Source organism: Coregonus lavaretus, assembly GCF_964263955.1.
Source record: "Coregonus lavaretus genome assembly, chromosome: 4".
NCBI classification, from domain to species: domain Eukaryota; kingdom Metazoa; phylum Chordata; class Actinopteri; order Salmoniformes; family Salmonidae; genus Coregonus; species Coregonus lavaretus.
This window is the reverse complement of record NC_139991.1, coordinates 77,324,744-77,339,365: the sequence shown is the minus strand read 5'-3', so window position 1 is coordinate 77,339,365 and position 14,622 is coordinate 77,324,744. Positions and strand designations below refer to the sequence as shown.

Sequence of the window (14,622 nt, the reverse complement as noted above, 5' to 3'; positions counted from 1 at the left end):
CAGAAGAAGAAGAAGTCAAAGCTGTGGAAGCTGTTGGGGAGAGCCGACCAGTGTCTGCTCACAGGCTGGATGACATCAGAGAGGTTACATGCAACAATGCAGATCTCGAAATGGTCATGGGCTACATCCGAAAAGGCTGGCCTCAGAGAACGGCGCAGCTACCCTACTCCCTACAGGGATACCACACAGCGAGAGCGCAAGAAGTAAGCATTTCACGCTAAGGTCTACACCTGTTGTATTCGGTGCATGTGACAAATAACATTTGATTTGATTTGATTTATCAGAGCGGGACGGACTTGTGCTATATCAAGACAGGATTGTCATCCAAGCTTCACAGAGAGAAGAAGTTCTACAACAGATACACGAAGGTCACATTGGGGCTGACAAAGTGCAGAGAAAGAGCCAAGATGTCGGTGTGGTGGCCGGGCATCAGCGCCCACATCGCGAGAAAAGTGATGTCATAAAGGTTCTCTACAGAGAACAAACCAACTCAAAAGAGAGAAGCACTTGTCATGACACCTTTACCTAAGGGTCCGTGGCAGAAGACCTGTCAGCTAGAGGGCAAGAAATACCTCATAGTGGTGGACTACTATTCTGAGGACATAGAAATAGCTCGCCTGCCCACTACCACTAGCCATCAGGTCATCACCCGCCTCAAAGGTATGTTTGTAAGATGGGGGATACCTACCGAGCTCGTTAGCGACAACGCTACTCAGTTTGTCTGCACTGAGTTCAGAAAGAAGCATAGTTTCGCTCACACCACCTCCAGTCCCCATTACGCGCAGGCAAATGACGCTGCGGCGCAAGCTGAGCGACGGTCCACGTGCTGGATGGGAAACTCCAACCAAAACGCATCAGCCACAACAGTGTTAAACAGAACCACCACCTCAGCCAGCCTCACCACAACTGGTGAGTATGACCTCCAGAGGTGGAGAGGTAAAACTACCACTGAGGTTCAGAGACACTTGAGAAAGAAAAAAAAAAGAATGAGGTATAGGAACTGTTTAATAATCCTGATGATAATGTGGACAAAGGGCTGTATACCCTAATGTGCTAGTTGACACAGTTATGTGTATTGTCGATGTTATATACAAATTGTTTGTATTGAAACGGTCCACAGGGTGAATATTTGTATTTGGTAGAGAAGATATTCTAGTTTTGATTTCTCTCAGAAAAGGGGAGATGTAGTGATGTCTGATAGATATCCCCGTAATTGATTGGTTATGCGTGTCATCTTCATAACCTGATGTGACTGACCTAGGGAACTACGCTAATATGACTAACTTAGCAATGAGGACTAGCAAATAGTAGCTCGGTTAACTGCATGTTAATTGTCTGATTTAAGAGTTATTGAACATAACTAAACCGGATAATTGGCGGACCCCGGCGAAGCACGAGGCTAGCCTACCCACTACTTGGACCAACAAAGCTAGCTAGCTAGCTAGCGGGTAGCTACTGGTAACTTTTAGTAACTGTGGTTAGTTGTTTCCAATGTTATTTCATGCTTGAGAGTACCTGTGATTGAGCCAGCTAGCTGCCACCATTCAGCTGTTTTTCTAACCTCATTATCCGAGGCATTAACGTTAGGTGGTTGGTAGCTGCTGTACTTAATTACAGCTACTGATTGCAGTCTGCCAGTTTGGCTTTATACATAGCTTGGGCTTTGTCGAGTAAGGCTTAAACTATGTATTTAGATTGTAGTTAGGTATTATAGGTAGGCATCGTGGGCTGTATATTATTAAGTAGTATAGGTAGGCATCGTGGGCTGTTGTGGGTAGTTGTTGTGTAGTTATTGTAGGTTACTTTTGTAGTCGGCGGTGCCGGGTGTAGCACGAAGCTAGCTAGCTAACTCACCTCCTGGATTAGCTGGCGAGTAGCTATTAGCAACGGTAGCAACTAAAAACAATATCCTTTTAGCCAGCTACATTCGTTCGCAGCGACGCCGTTTTTTTCAAACAAAGTCAACACAGCAGCCATTGCTAGCTAGCCAACACTACCAGCTGGCTGTACTGTAGTAGCTAAATACAATATCTTTGTGCTAGCTAGCCAACGTTTAATCATTGCTGCGTTATGAAAGAACTAGACACGGACACGAATTATCTGTTCAGTGTGTTCACACACTATTGGTAGTTTGTTGTAACCAAGTATTGGTGCTAAACTGTGTGTTATTGGATGCTAGCATGCTAGTTAGCTATGGCGTCATAGTTAGCTAGCTGAATAAAGTAAGTTGAGTCTATTCATTGAAACATTGAACCGCTGTAGTTTACAACAATTCTAATTTCTAAAGTGGAAGTTGGGAGAGTTTTATTCGGGTGGGTCAGTGAAACAATTATAGTTTCTGAGGTGGAAGATGGGAGAGTTATATTTTTTTGGTGAGGGAGGCCTGCTCTCTCCTTTCCCAGATGTTTAGTTCATTTCATTCCGATCTCCTCTGCATTATTGTAGCCATCTGCTGCAGCCTGTCAACTATGCCTCTGCCTATCCCTGTTCTCTCCTCTCCGCACAGGCTACACAAACGCCTCACACCGCGTGGCTGCTGCCTCTCTAACCTGGTGGTCCCTGCACGCACCACACACCTGGAGTTCCAGGTCTCAGGCAGCCTCTGGAACTGGCGTTCTGCCGCCAACAAGGCTGACTTCATCCCAGCCTATGCTACCCTCCAGTCCCTCGACTTCCTGGCGCTGACGGAAACATGGATTACCACTGAAAACACTGCTACTCCTACTGCTCTCTCCTCGTCTGACCATGTGTTCTCGCATACCCCGAGAGCATCTGGTCAGAGGGGTGGTGGCACAGGAATCCTCATCTCTCCCAAGTGGTCATTCTCAATTTTTCCCCTAACCCATCTGTCTATCTCCTCATTTGAATTCCACGCTGTCACAGTCACTAGCCCATTTAAGCTTAATATCCTTGTCATCTATCGCCCTCCAGGTTCCCTTGGAGAGTTCATCAATGAGCTTGACGCCTTGATAAGTTCCTTTCCTGAGGATGGCTCACCCTTCACAGTTTTGGGGGATTTCAACCTCCCTACGTCTACATTTGACTCATTTCTCTCTGCCTCCTTCTTTCCACTCCTCTCCTCTTTTGACCTCACCCTCTCACCGTCCCCCCCTACTCACAAGGCAGGCAATACGCTTGACTTCATCTTTACTAGATGTTGCTCTTCTACTAATCTCACTGCAACTCCCCTCCATGTCTCCGACCACTACTTTGTATCCTTTTCTCTCTCGCTCTCCTCCAACACTACTCACTCTGCCCCTACACAGATGGTAACGCGCCGCCGCAACCTTAGCTCTCTCTCTCCCACTACTCTCTCCTCTTCCATCCTATCATCTCTTCCCTCTGCTCAATCCTTCTCCCTCCAATCTCCTGACTCTGCCTCGTCAACCCTCCTCTCCTCCCTTTCTGCATCCTTTGACTCCCTGTGTCCCCTATCCTCCCGGCCGGCTCGGTCCTCCCCTCCAGCTCCGTGGCTTGATGACTCATTGCGAGCTCACAGAACAGAGCTCCGGGCAGCGGAGCGGAAATGGAAGAAAACTAAACTCCCTGCCGACCTGGCATCTTTTCACTCCCTCCTCTCTACATTTTCTTCATCTGTTTCTGCTGCTAAGGCCACTTTCTACCACTCTAAATTCCAAGCAGCTGCCTCTAACCCTAGGAAGCTCTTTGCCACATTCTCCTCACTGCTGAATCCTCCCCCCCACCCCCCCCCCCCCCCCCCTCCTCCCTCTCTGTGGATGACTTCGTCAACCACTTTGAAAAGAAGGTTGACGACATCCGATCCTCGTTTGTTAAGTCTAATGACACTGCTGGTCCTGCTCACACTGCCCTACCCTATGCTTTGACTTCTTTCTCCCCTCTCTCTCCAGATAAAATCTTGCGACTAGTGACTGCAGGCCGCCCAACAACCTGCCCGCTTGACCCCATCCCCTCCTCTCTTCTCCAGACCATCTCCGGTGACCTTCTCCCCTACCTCACCTCGCTGATCAACTCATCCTTGACTGCTGGCCATGTCCCTTCCGTCTTCAAGAGAGCGAGAGTTGCACCCCTTCTCAAAAAACCAACACTCGATCCCACTGATGTCAACAACTACAGACCAGTATCCCTTCTTTCTTTTCTTTCCAAAACTATTCAGCGTGCCGTCTTTAGCCAACTCTCTTGCTATCTCTCTCAGAATGACCTTCTTGATCCAAACCAGTCAGGTTTCAGGACTGGTCATTCAACTGAGACTGCTCTTCTCTGTGTCACGGAGGCTCTCCGCACTGCTAAAGCTAACTCTCTCTCCTCTGCTCTTGTCCTTCTAGACCTGTCTGCTGCCTTTGATACTGTGAACCATCAGATCCTCCTCTCCACCCTCTCCAAGCTGGGCATCTCCGGCGCGGCTCACTCCTGGATTGCGTCCTACCTGACCGGTCGCTCCTACCAAGTGGCGTGGCGAGAAGCTGTCTCCGCACCACGTGCTCTCACCACTGGGGTCCCCCAGGGCTCAGTTCTAGGCCCTCTCCTTTTCTCCCTATACACCAAGTCACTTGGCTCTGTCATATCCTCACATGGCCTCTCCTATCATTGCTACGCTGACGATACACAACTAATCTTCTCCTTTCCCCCTTCTGATAACCAGGTGGCGAATCGCATCTCTGCATGTCTGGCCGACATATCAGTATGGATGACGGATCACCACCTCAAGCTGAACCCTGGCAAGACGGAGCTGCTCTTCCTCCCGGGGAAGGACTGCCCGTTCCATGATCTCGCCATCACGGTTGACAACTCCGTTGTGTCCTCCTCCCAGAGTGCGAAGAGCCTTGGCGTGACCCTGGACAACACCCTGTCGTTCTCCGCTAACATCAAGGCGGTGACCCGATCCTGCAGGTTCATGCTCTACAACATTCGGAGAGTACGACCCTGCCTTACACAGGAAGCGGCACAGGTCCTAATCCAGGCACTTGTCATCTCCCGTCTGGATTACTGCAACTCGCTGTTGGCTGGGCTCCCTGCCTGTGCCATTAAACCCCTACAACTCATCCAGAATGCCGCAGCCCGTCTGGTGTTCAACCTTCCCCAGTTCTCTCACGTCACCCCCCTCCTCCGCACACTCCACTGGCTTCCAGTTGAAGCTCGCATCCGTTACAAGACCATGGTGCTTGCCTATGGAGCAGTGAGGGGAACGGCACCTCCGTACCTTCTGGCTCTGATCAGTCCCTACACCCAAACGAGGGCATTGCGTTCATCCACCTCTGGCCTGCTGGCTCCCCTTCCTCTGCGGAAGCATAGTTCCCGCTCAGCCCAGTCAAAACTGTTCGCTGCTCTGGCACCCCAATGGTGGAACAAGCTCCCTCACGACGCCAGGACAGCGGAGTCACTCACCACCTTCCGGAGACATTTGAAACCCCACCTCTTTAAGGAATACCTGGGATAGGATGAAGTAATCCTTCTACCCCCCTCCCCCCCCCCAAAAAAAATAAAAAAATAAATAAATAAAATATTATTGTAAAGTGGTTAACCCACTGGCTATAGGGTGAATGCACCAATTTGTAAGTCGCTCTGGATAAGAGCGTCTGCTAAATGACTTAAATGTAAAATGTAAATGTAAATAATTCTCTGCCTGGTCTCCGTCATGACAATAAGGAACAAGGTTCTGAAGTGTCTGTCCTATATCTGAGAGATATAAGAAAACCCACGTTTGGGCACGTTGAAGCTGGTGTATCATTGAGCAGAACAACCGACACCTTTGTGTTTGTGAGAGTCTCCCCTTTTGAAATTGTTGACACATTAGTTTGTAGCTCTAACTGTTCGGTCTGGACAGTCGGTTTTGTGAGAAGACCCCTTCAAAATGAGGATGTCCATAAAGAGTTCGGAAGACTGCCATAAAGCTTGCGGATGTCCTAGAGCCAAACAAACCGACACTGTTGTGTTCGAGACAGTATCCCCCTTTCGGTATTGGTGACGTATTAGTTTGTAGCTCACACGATTTCGTGACTGTTGTCTTGTGCCGGGTCCTCTCATGTGTAGAAAAAGCCCCATGTTAGATGCAAACTTTATATCGGTGGAAAAAGTGGATTGAACTGCAGCCACTACTAGAAAGGGTAAGTATCTAGCATAAACACACAGGGAGCTATTCATTATTCAAAATGATGTCACCATGTGACACACGGTGCGTGACTCTAGATCAGGGTTCTTCAATTCCGGTCCTGGAGGGCCGAAACACCTCTGTTTTTCATCCTCTCCTTCTAAATCAGGGGATAATTCAGACCTGGGACACCAGGTGAGTGCAATTAACTACTAGGTAGAAATAAAAAACAGAAGTGTTTCGGCCCTCCAGGACCGGAATTGAAGAACCCTGCTCTAGATCATGAGCATAGAGAAGAAAAATACATGCTTAGAACTGAGAATTGATCGGATGGTGCAAGAATGAATGCAATGAATTGATTATTGAATGTTATGATGGTCACAGCTTTATAGAACCAAAACATACACAGACTCAGCTCAACAAACCGGAGAACAAATAATTTGGGGGGCTGCAGTTCACGTATTGACATTGTGCTTAACACCCTCACAGCAGTCAATCATAACTCTTTTGAGTTTTCAGTTTATCGTTCGCCGGTAGGGGGTCCTGCGTGCTCTGGGCATTACTGACTCAAATTAACGAAATGTGTCGAAAGATTTGTTCTTTTGACTGAACAAGTCGATGAGATCTGAGTCAGTAAAAAAAAAAAAATCCCATCACAACAACAAAAGAGTCCGTGAAATGGCTGTCACAAACAGACCTGCCCTTAGATCTTTCCAACAACTAATTGACCTGTGGTTGGAGTTTTCTATGTTGAATGTGGCAAAAAAAAAGTCCTGCTGGTCACATCCTACATATTCCTTTATATTTCTTTGGAAGTCAGGTAGGATGATTATTTGGCTGATATTTACTGTGGGTAGTTGGCTGTGATCACGGTCTGGGGCAGGCCCAGCAGGAGATGAGGAGACAGAACCTGTGAGGGTGACCTCAGGTTACCTAGAGGTTACTTAGAGTGTAGGTCACAGACTATGACTATGAAGCATTGGTTAAGAGGGACGTAGCACAGCTCCAAACAGGTGATCCCTGGGCTTTGATGGACAGTAAAGGGGTTGCAGAGGAGGTGGAACTAATCAAGCATGGTGCACAAAAGACCACTATCTCCCAGTCAATCCCCAGCCACCATACACTATGACATACAGCATGCATCTGTGTATACGTTTGGCCATCCTAAGGGACCTCTTGTTGGCCATAGATGGCATTATGTCCTTATAGGGATGTTTGGGATTACTGAACAGTTTCCCAGACCACAACATGAGTCACCACAACATGAGTCACCACAACATGAGTCACCACAACATGAGTCACCACAACATGAGTCACCACAACATGAGTCACCACAGCATGAGTCACCACAACATGAGTCACCACAGCATGAGTCACCACAACATGAGTCACCACAACATGAGTCACCACAACATGAGCCACCACAACATGAGTCACCACAGCATGAGTCACCACAACATGAGAGCTCATTCTTCACATGCGAGTCCAGTTCAGGTGTCACATGGGCTGGCCAGCCATGGGTGGTAGCAACATCGGTACATATGAGGGCAATGCACGCCAGCACTTTCCAGTTGGCATTTTGGCCTCCTGTTGAATGGCCTGCTGTTGAATGGCCTGCTGTTGAATGGCCTCCTATTGAATGGCCTCCTGTTGAATGGCCTGCTGTTGAATGGCCTCCTATTGAATGGCCTCCTGTTGAATGGCCTCCTGTTGAATGGCCTGCTGTTGAATGGCCTCCTATTGAATGGCCTCCTGTTGAATGGCCTCCTGTTGAATGGCCTGCTGTTGAATGGCCTCCTATTGAATGGCCTCCTGTTGAATGGCCTCCTGTTGAATGGCCTGCTGTTGAATGGCCTCCTATTGAATGGCCTCCTGTTGAATGGCCTCCTGTTGAATGGCCTCCTGTTGAATGGCCTCCTATTGAATGGCCTCCTGTTGAATGGCCTCCTGTTGAATGGCCTCCTGACATGTGGCAGTCCAGTTCCTTGGTGTCTCTGTGGGCCTATTGAGGACAGTTCTGGGAGATTCAAGATGGCATTGACATTGGAGAGGTGTGCTGGTTCAGTGTGGTGAACACCTGCCTTATGAGCTTGTCATCATTTTCAATCTAAGCCTACTAGAAAGTGTGTGCCCTCAGGCCTGAAGGGAAGCAAAAGTTATTCCCCTACCTGAGAACAGTAAAGCCCCCTTAACTGGCTCAAATGGCCGACCAATCAGCCTGTTACCAACCCTTCGTAAACTTTTGGAAAAAATTGTGTTTGACCAGATACAGTGCTATTTACAGAAAACAAATTGACAACAGACTTTCAGCACGCTTATAGAGAAGGACATTCAACAAGCACAGCACTTACACAAATGACTGATGATTGGCTGAGAGAAATTGATGATAAAAAATATTGTGGGGGCTGTTTTGTTAGACTTCAGTGCGGCTTTTGACATTATAGATCATAGTCTTTTGCTGGAAAAACGTATGTGTTATGGCTTTACACCCCCTGCTATATTGTGGATAAAGAGTTAACCTGTCTAACAGAACACAGAGGGTGTTCTTTAATGGAAGCCTCTCCAACATAATCCAGGTAGAATCAGGAATTCCCCAGGGCAGCTGTCTAGGCCCATTACTTTTTTCAATCTTTTCTTTTTGCCAGTGTGTCCATGTATGTGGATGACTCAACACTATACACGTCAGCTACCACAGCGACTGAAATGACAGCAACACTTAACAAAGAGCAGCAGTTAGTTTCAGAATGGGTGGCAAGGAATAAGTTAGTCCTAAATATTTCAAACTAAAAGCATTGTATTTGGGTCAAATCATTCACTAAACCCTAAACCTCAACTAAATCTTGTAATAAATAATGTGGAAATTGAGCAAGTTGAGGAGACTAAACTGCTTGGAGTAACCCTGGATTGTAAACTGTCATGGTCAAAACATTGATACAACAGTAGCTAAGATGGGGAGAAGTCTGTCCATAATAAAGCGCGGCTCTACCTTCTTAACAGCACTATCAACAAGGCAGGTCCTACAGGCCCTAGTTTTGTCGCACCTGGACCACTGTTCAGTCGTGTGGTCAGGTGCCACAAAGAGGGACTAAGGAAAATTGCAATTGGCTCAGAACAGGGCAGCACGGCTGGCCCTTGGATGTACATGGACAGCTAATATTAATAATATGCATGTCAATCTCTCCTGGCTCAAAGTGGAGGAAAGATTGACTTCATCACTACTTGTATTTGTGAGAGGTATTGACATGTTGAATGCACCGAGCTGTCTGTTTGAACTACTGGCACACAGATTGGACACCCATGTATACCCCACAAGACATGCCACCAGAGGTCTCTTCACAGTACCCAAGTCAAGAACAGACTATGGGAGGCGCACAGTACTACATAGAGTCATGACTACATGAAACTATATTCCACATCAGGTAACTGATGCAAGCAGTAAAATAAGATTTAAAAAACAGATACAAATAAACCTTATGGTTAGTTTTGGTATTTTATTAGGATCACCATTAGCTGTTGCAAAATCAGCAGCTACTCTTCCCGGGGTCTGCACAAAACATGAAACATGACATAATACAGAACATTAATAGACAAGAACAGCTCAAGGACAGCCTCCATTCACTATTCCAGTGCATACAGTGGGGGAAAAAATAATTTAGTCAGCCACCAATTGTGCAAGTTCTCCCACTTAAAAAGATGAAAGAGGCCTGTAATTTTCATCATAGGTACACGTCAACTATGACAGACAAATTGAGAAAAAAAAATCCAGGAAATCACATTGTAGGATTTTTAATGAATTTATTTGCAAATTATGGTGGAAAATAAGTATTTGGTCACCTACAAACAAGCAAGATTTCTGGCTCTCACAGACCTGTAACTTCTTCTTTAAGAGGCTCCTCTGTCCTCCACTCGTTACCTGTATTAATGGCACCTGTTTGAACTTGTTATCAGTATAAAAGACACCTGTCCACAACCTCAAACAGTCACACTCCAAACTCCACTATGGCCAAGACCAAAGAGCTGTCAAAGGACACCAGAAACAAAATTGTAGACCTGCACCAGGCTGGGAAGACTAAATCTGCAATAGGTAAGCAGCTTGGTTTGAAGAAATCAACTGTGGGAGCAATTATTAGGAAATGGAAGACATACAAGACCACTGATAATCTCCCTCGATCTGGGGCTCCACGCAAGATCTCACCCTGTGGGGTCAAAATGATCACAAGAACGGTGAGCAAAAATCCCAGAACCCCACGGGGGGACCTAGTGAATGACCTGCAGAGAGCTGGGACCAAAGTAACAAAGCCTACCATCAGTAACACACTACGCCGCCAGGGACTCAAATCCTGCAGTGCCAGACGTGTCCCCCTGCTTAAGCCAGTACATGTCCAGGCCCGTCTGAAGTTTGCTAGAGTGCATTTGGATGATCCAGAAGAGGATTGGGAGAATGTCATATGGTCAGATGAAACCAAAATAGAACTTTTTGGTAAAAACTCAACTCGTCGTGTTTGGAGGACAAAGAATGCTGAGTTGCATCCAAAGAACACCATACCTACTGTGAAGCATGGGGGTGGAAACATCATGCTTTGGGGCTGTTTTTCTGCAAAGGGACCAGGACGACTGATCCGTGTAAAGGAAAGATTGAATGGGGCCATGTATCGTGAGATTTTGAGTGAAAACCTCCTTCCATCAGCAAGGGCATTGAAGATGAAACGTGGCTGGGTCTTTCAGCATGACAATGATCCCAAACACACCGCCCGGGCAACGAAGGAGTGGCTTCGTAAGAAGCATTTCAAGGTCCTGGAGTGGCCTAGCCAGTCTCCAGATCTCAACCCCATAGAAAATATTTGGAGGGAGTTGAAAGTCTGTGTTGCCCAGCGACAGCCCCAAAACATCACTGCTCTAGAGGAGATCTGCATGGAGGAATGGGCCAAAATACCAGCAACAGTGTGTGAAAACCTTGTGAAGACTTACAGAAAAAGTTTGACCTGTGTCATTGCCAACAAAGGGTATATAACAAAGTATTGAGTAACTTTTGTTATTGACCAAATACTTATTTTCCACCATAATTTGCAAATAAATTCATAAAAAATCCTACAATGTGATTTTCTGGATTTTTTTTCCTCATTTTGTCTGTCATAGTTGACGTGTACCTATGATGAAAATTACAGGCCTCTCTCATCTTTTTAAGTGGGAGAACTTGCACAATTGGTGGCTGACTAAATACTTTTTTCCTCCACTGTACATACTTTTTTTTTAAGGCACACGTAGTCTACATATCAATACATACACACACATTATCTAGGTCAAATAGGGGAGAGGTGTTGTGTCGTGAGGTGCTGCTTTATCTGTTTTTTGAAACCAGGTTTGCTGTTTATTTGAGCAATATGAGATGGAACGGTGACATTAGAGAAGCTTCCATTAAAGAAAACTCTTGAGTTCTATTAGATAGATATCTCTGAATCCACGATATGGCCAAGGTTGAAAAGCCATAACAAATATGTTTTCTCAACAACAGGTTATGGTCAATAATATCAAAGGCTGCACTGAAATCTAACAGTACAGCTCCCACAATCTTCTTATTATCAATTTCTTTCAACCAATCATCAGTCATTTGTGTCAGTGCAGTACATGTTGAGGGCCCTTCCCTATAAGCATGTTGAAAGTCTGTTGTTAATTTGTTTACAGAGAAATAGCATTGTATTTGGTCAAACCCCTTTTTTTCCAACAGTTTGCTGAGAGCTGGCAGCAAGCTTATAGGTCTGCTGTTAGAACCATTAAAGGCCGCTTTACCATTCTTGGGTAGCGGAATTACTTTGGCTTCCCTCCAGGCCTGAGGACAAAGACTTTACTCTAGGCTCAGATTAAAGATATGACAGATAGGAGTGGCTATAGAGTCAGCTACCATCCTCAGTAGCTTTCCATCTAAGTTGTCAATGCCAGGAGGTTTGTCATTATTGATCGATAACAAAAATGTTCCACCTCTCCCACACTAACTTTACAAAATTCAAACTTCTTTCATTCTTTTATTTTTTATGCATGAATACGATGGCTCACTGTTCATTGTTGCCATTTCCTGCCTAAGTTTGCCCACTTTGCCAATGAAGTAATCATTAAAATAATTGGCAACATCAAATGGTTTTGTGATGAATAAGCCATCTGATTCGATGAAAGATGGAGTTGAATTTGTCTTTCTACCCATAATTTCAGTTAAAGTACTCCAATGTTTTTTTTCCCATCATTCTTTACATCATTGATCTTGGCTTCATAATACAGTTTATTCTTCTTTTTGTTGAGTTTAGTCACATAATTTCTCAATTTGCAGTAAGTCAGCCAGTCAGATGTGCAGCCAGTCTTATTAGCCACTCCTTTTGCCCCGTCTCTTTCAACCAGACAGTTTTTCAATTCCTCATCAATCCATGGAGCCTTAACAGTTCTAACAGTCAGTTTCCTAACAGGTGCATGTTTATCAATAATTGGAAGAAGCAATTTCATAAATTCATCAAATGCAGCGTCTGGATGCTCCTTATCAATCACACCAGACCAACAAATATTTGTTTCAGCAGCTAATGGGGATCCATAATAAATACAAATACAAATGTGTGGTTGCATCCACCCCATAATGCCACCAAGTCAACATATACAGCAAATCCAGGGTAGAAATGATTAAAAAAAATTAAAAATACTTGTGCCAGTTCCACCCGGACAGTATAAGAGTGCACCTGCGCATCACAAATGCAGCGGAGGCCATGTTGGATTCAGGCAGCCATATTGGACTAGCCATGAATTTAAACAATAAGGAGGTGACTTAAGAGTCCAATCCTAGAGACAGTGATACCACAGTGGGTAAACCGGAAGTCGTAGATACCACAGTGGGTAAACCGGAAGTCGTAGAGTTAGGGAGAGGGTGTCCAGGGTTCTTTTCCCTTTCGTTGGAGCCTCCAAGTTGCCTAATTTATCCTCAGAGGCTCGTGACTTGGAATACTTGTTGTTGCCATGCCAAGCAGTCTGCTGCAATTTTTATTTTATTTTTTACAACCATCCATTTCATAAATGGGAGACATTAGAGATTAGTTAATGAGCTCAGATGAAGAGATTGAAGCTCAGTGTTTCGCTCAACAACAGATGTGCACAACACCAGTAGAAGGTGAAACTAACCCATTTGAAATGACAGGAAAGATTCTGAGAAAAGGAATCAAAATAAACTTTATTGGTTCTGGTGTAGTCATGTTGACATGGAATCACGAACAGTCAAACCGAATTCAACCCACAACAGTAAATATGTGTTAGTGTTTTATAGTAAACAGAATAAACATCCAGTTCCTGTGTCGGACCAAGCTTGGGACTATACACTTTACACTGTGATTTTACATTTACATTTTAGTCATTTAGCAGACGCTCTTATCCAGAGCGACTTACAGTTTAGTGAGTGCATACATTTTCCATACTGCCCCCCCCCCCCCCCCCCCCGTGGGAATCGAACCCACAACCCGGGCGTTGCAAGCGCCATGCTCTATCAACTGATAGCTACAGGGGACAAACTGGATGGCAGTGTTGCTAAAGTCTCACACAGGACTACCATATTCCCCAGGATAAGGATGCTACGGGTTCAGATTAGAATAGAAAGAAGTCCTCACGGTGAAGTGATTGAAAAACACGATCATGATTGATGTACATCTTATTTGAAGAGTAACTCAATGCTAACAGCACCTGAAAGGACCTGTGAAAGTACAGAAGCTATAGTCATTCTGTTTGTCCTGCTGTCATTGATCATCCTGGGTACCTGAAGTCAAGTGACAGTATTTCATTTCTCAAAAGAACACTCCACAGGTCCATCTGCTTTTGAATCATAAAAATGTACACAGATGAAACATCAAATTAACTCAATGTGATTCAACAAATACATGTAATTGTTATAAACTATGAACTAAGCAATCACAGATTCAACCACATGAATGGTAGCTAAATCATGACGGTTACTAGTCAAACCCCATGATGACACTTGCCATTCCTGCAAGGTTAAACTCACTAAACACAGACTAAATTAATGAAAACAACAGAATGATTTCGCCGTCTCCACACCAAAGATCATTATTACAAACATGAAAACATAACATTTTGTGATGATTTTCAACTGTCCTTTTGAAAACTAAGAGGAAAAGCAGGTTCCAAAACAAAACAACTAAAACCATGTTATCATTGGAGACTAATTAAGCCAACTACAACCAACACCAGGAAAACGTCTGTATCCGTCCACATCATATCAAATACCTCATCAGTGTATCAAAACATCATCAGTGTATCAAAACATCATCAGTGTATCAAAACATCATCAGTGTATTAAAACATCATCAGTGTATTAAAACATCATCAGCGTATTAAAACATCATCAGCGTATCAAAACATCATCAGTGTATTAAAACATCATCAGTGTATCAAAACATCATCAGTGTATTTAAACATCATCAGCGTATTAAAACATCATCAGCGTATTAAAACATCATCAGCGTATTAAAACATCATCAGTGTATTAAAACACCATCAGTGTATTTACCATGTGC

At 44.8% G+C, this 14,622-nt stretch overlaps 1 protein-coding gene across 1 annotated transcript in view; it reads right to left on the bottom strand.

The window, feature by feature from the left end:
• Nucleotides 1-6,911: 6,911 nt before the first annotated feature.
• Nucleotides 6,912-14,622, bottom strand: part of LOC311127547 (MOB kinase activator 3B) — a gene marked incomplete at its 3' end in the record, with an annotated part of 42,358 nt that continues 34,647 nt past the window's right edge. The window contains exon 3 of the mRNA XM_084159365.1: nucleotides 6,912-6,977. Within this exon, the coding sequence (XP_084015491.1) occupies nucleotides 6,912-6,977 (66 nt within the window). The remainder of the gene's footprint in view (nucleotides 6,978-14,622) is intronic.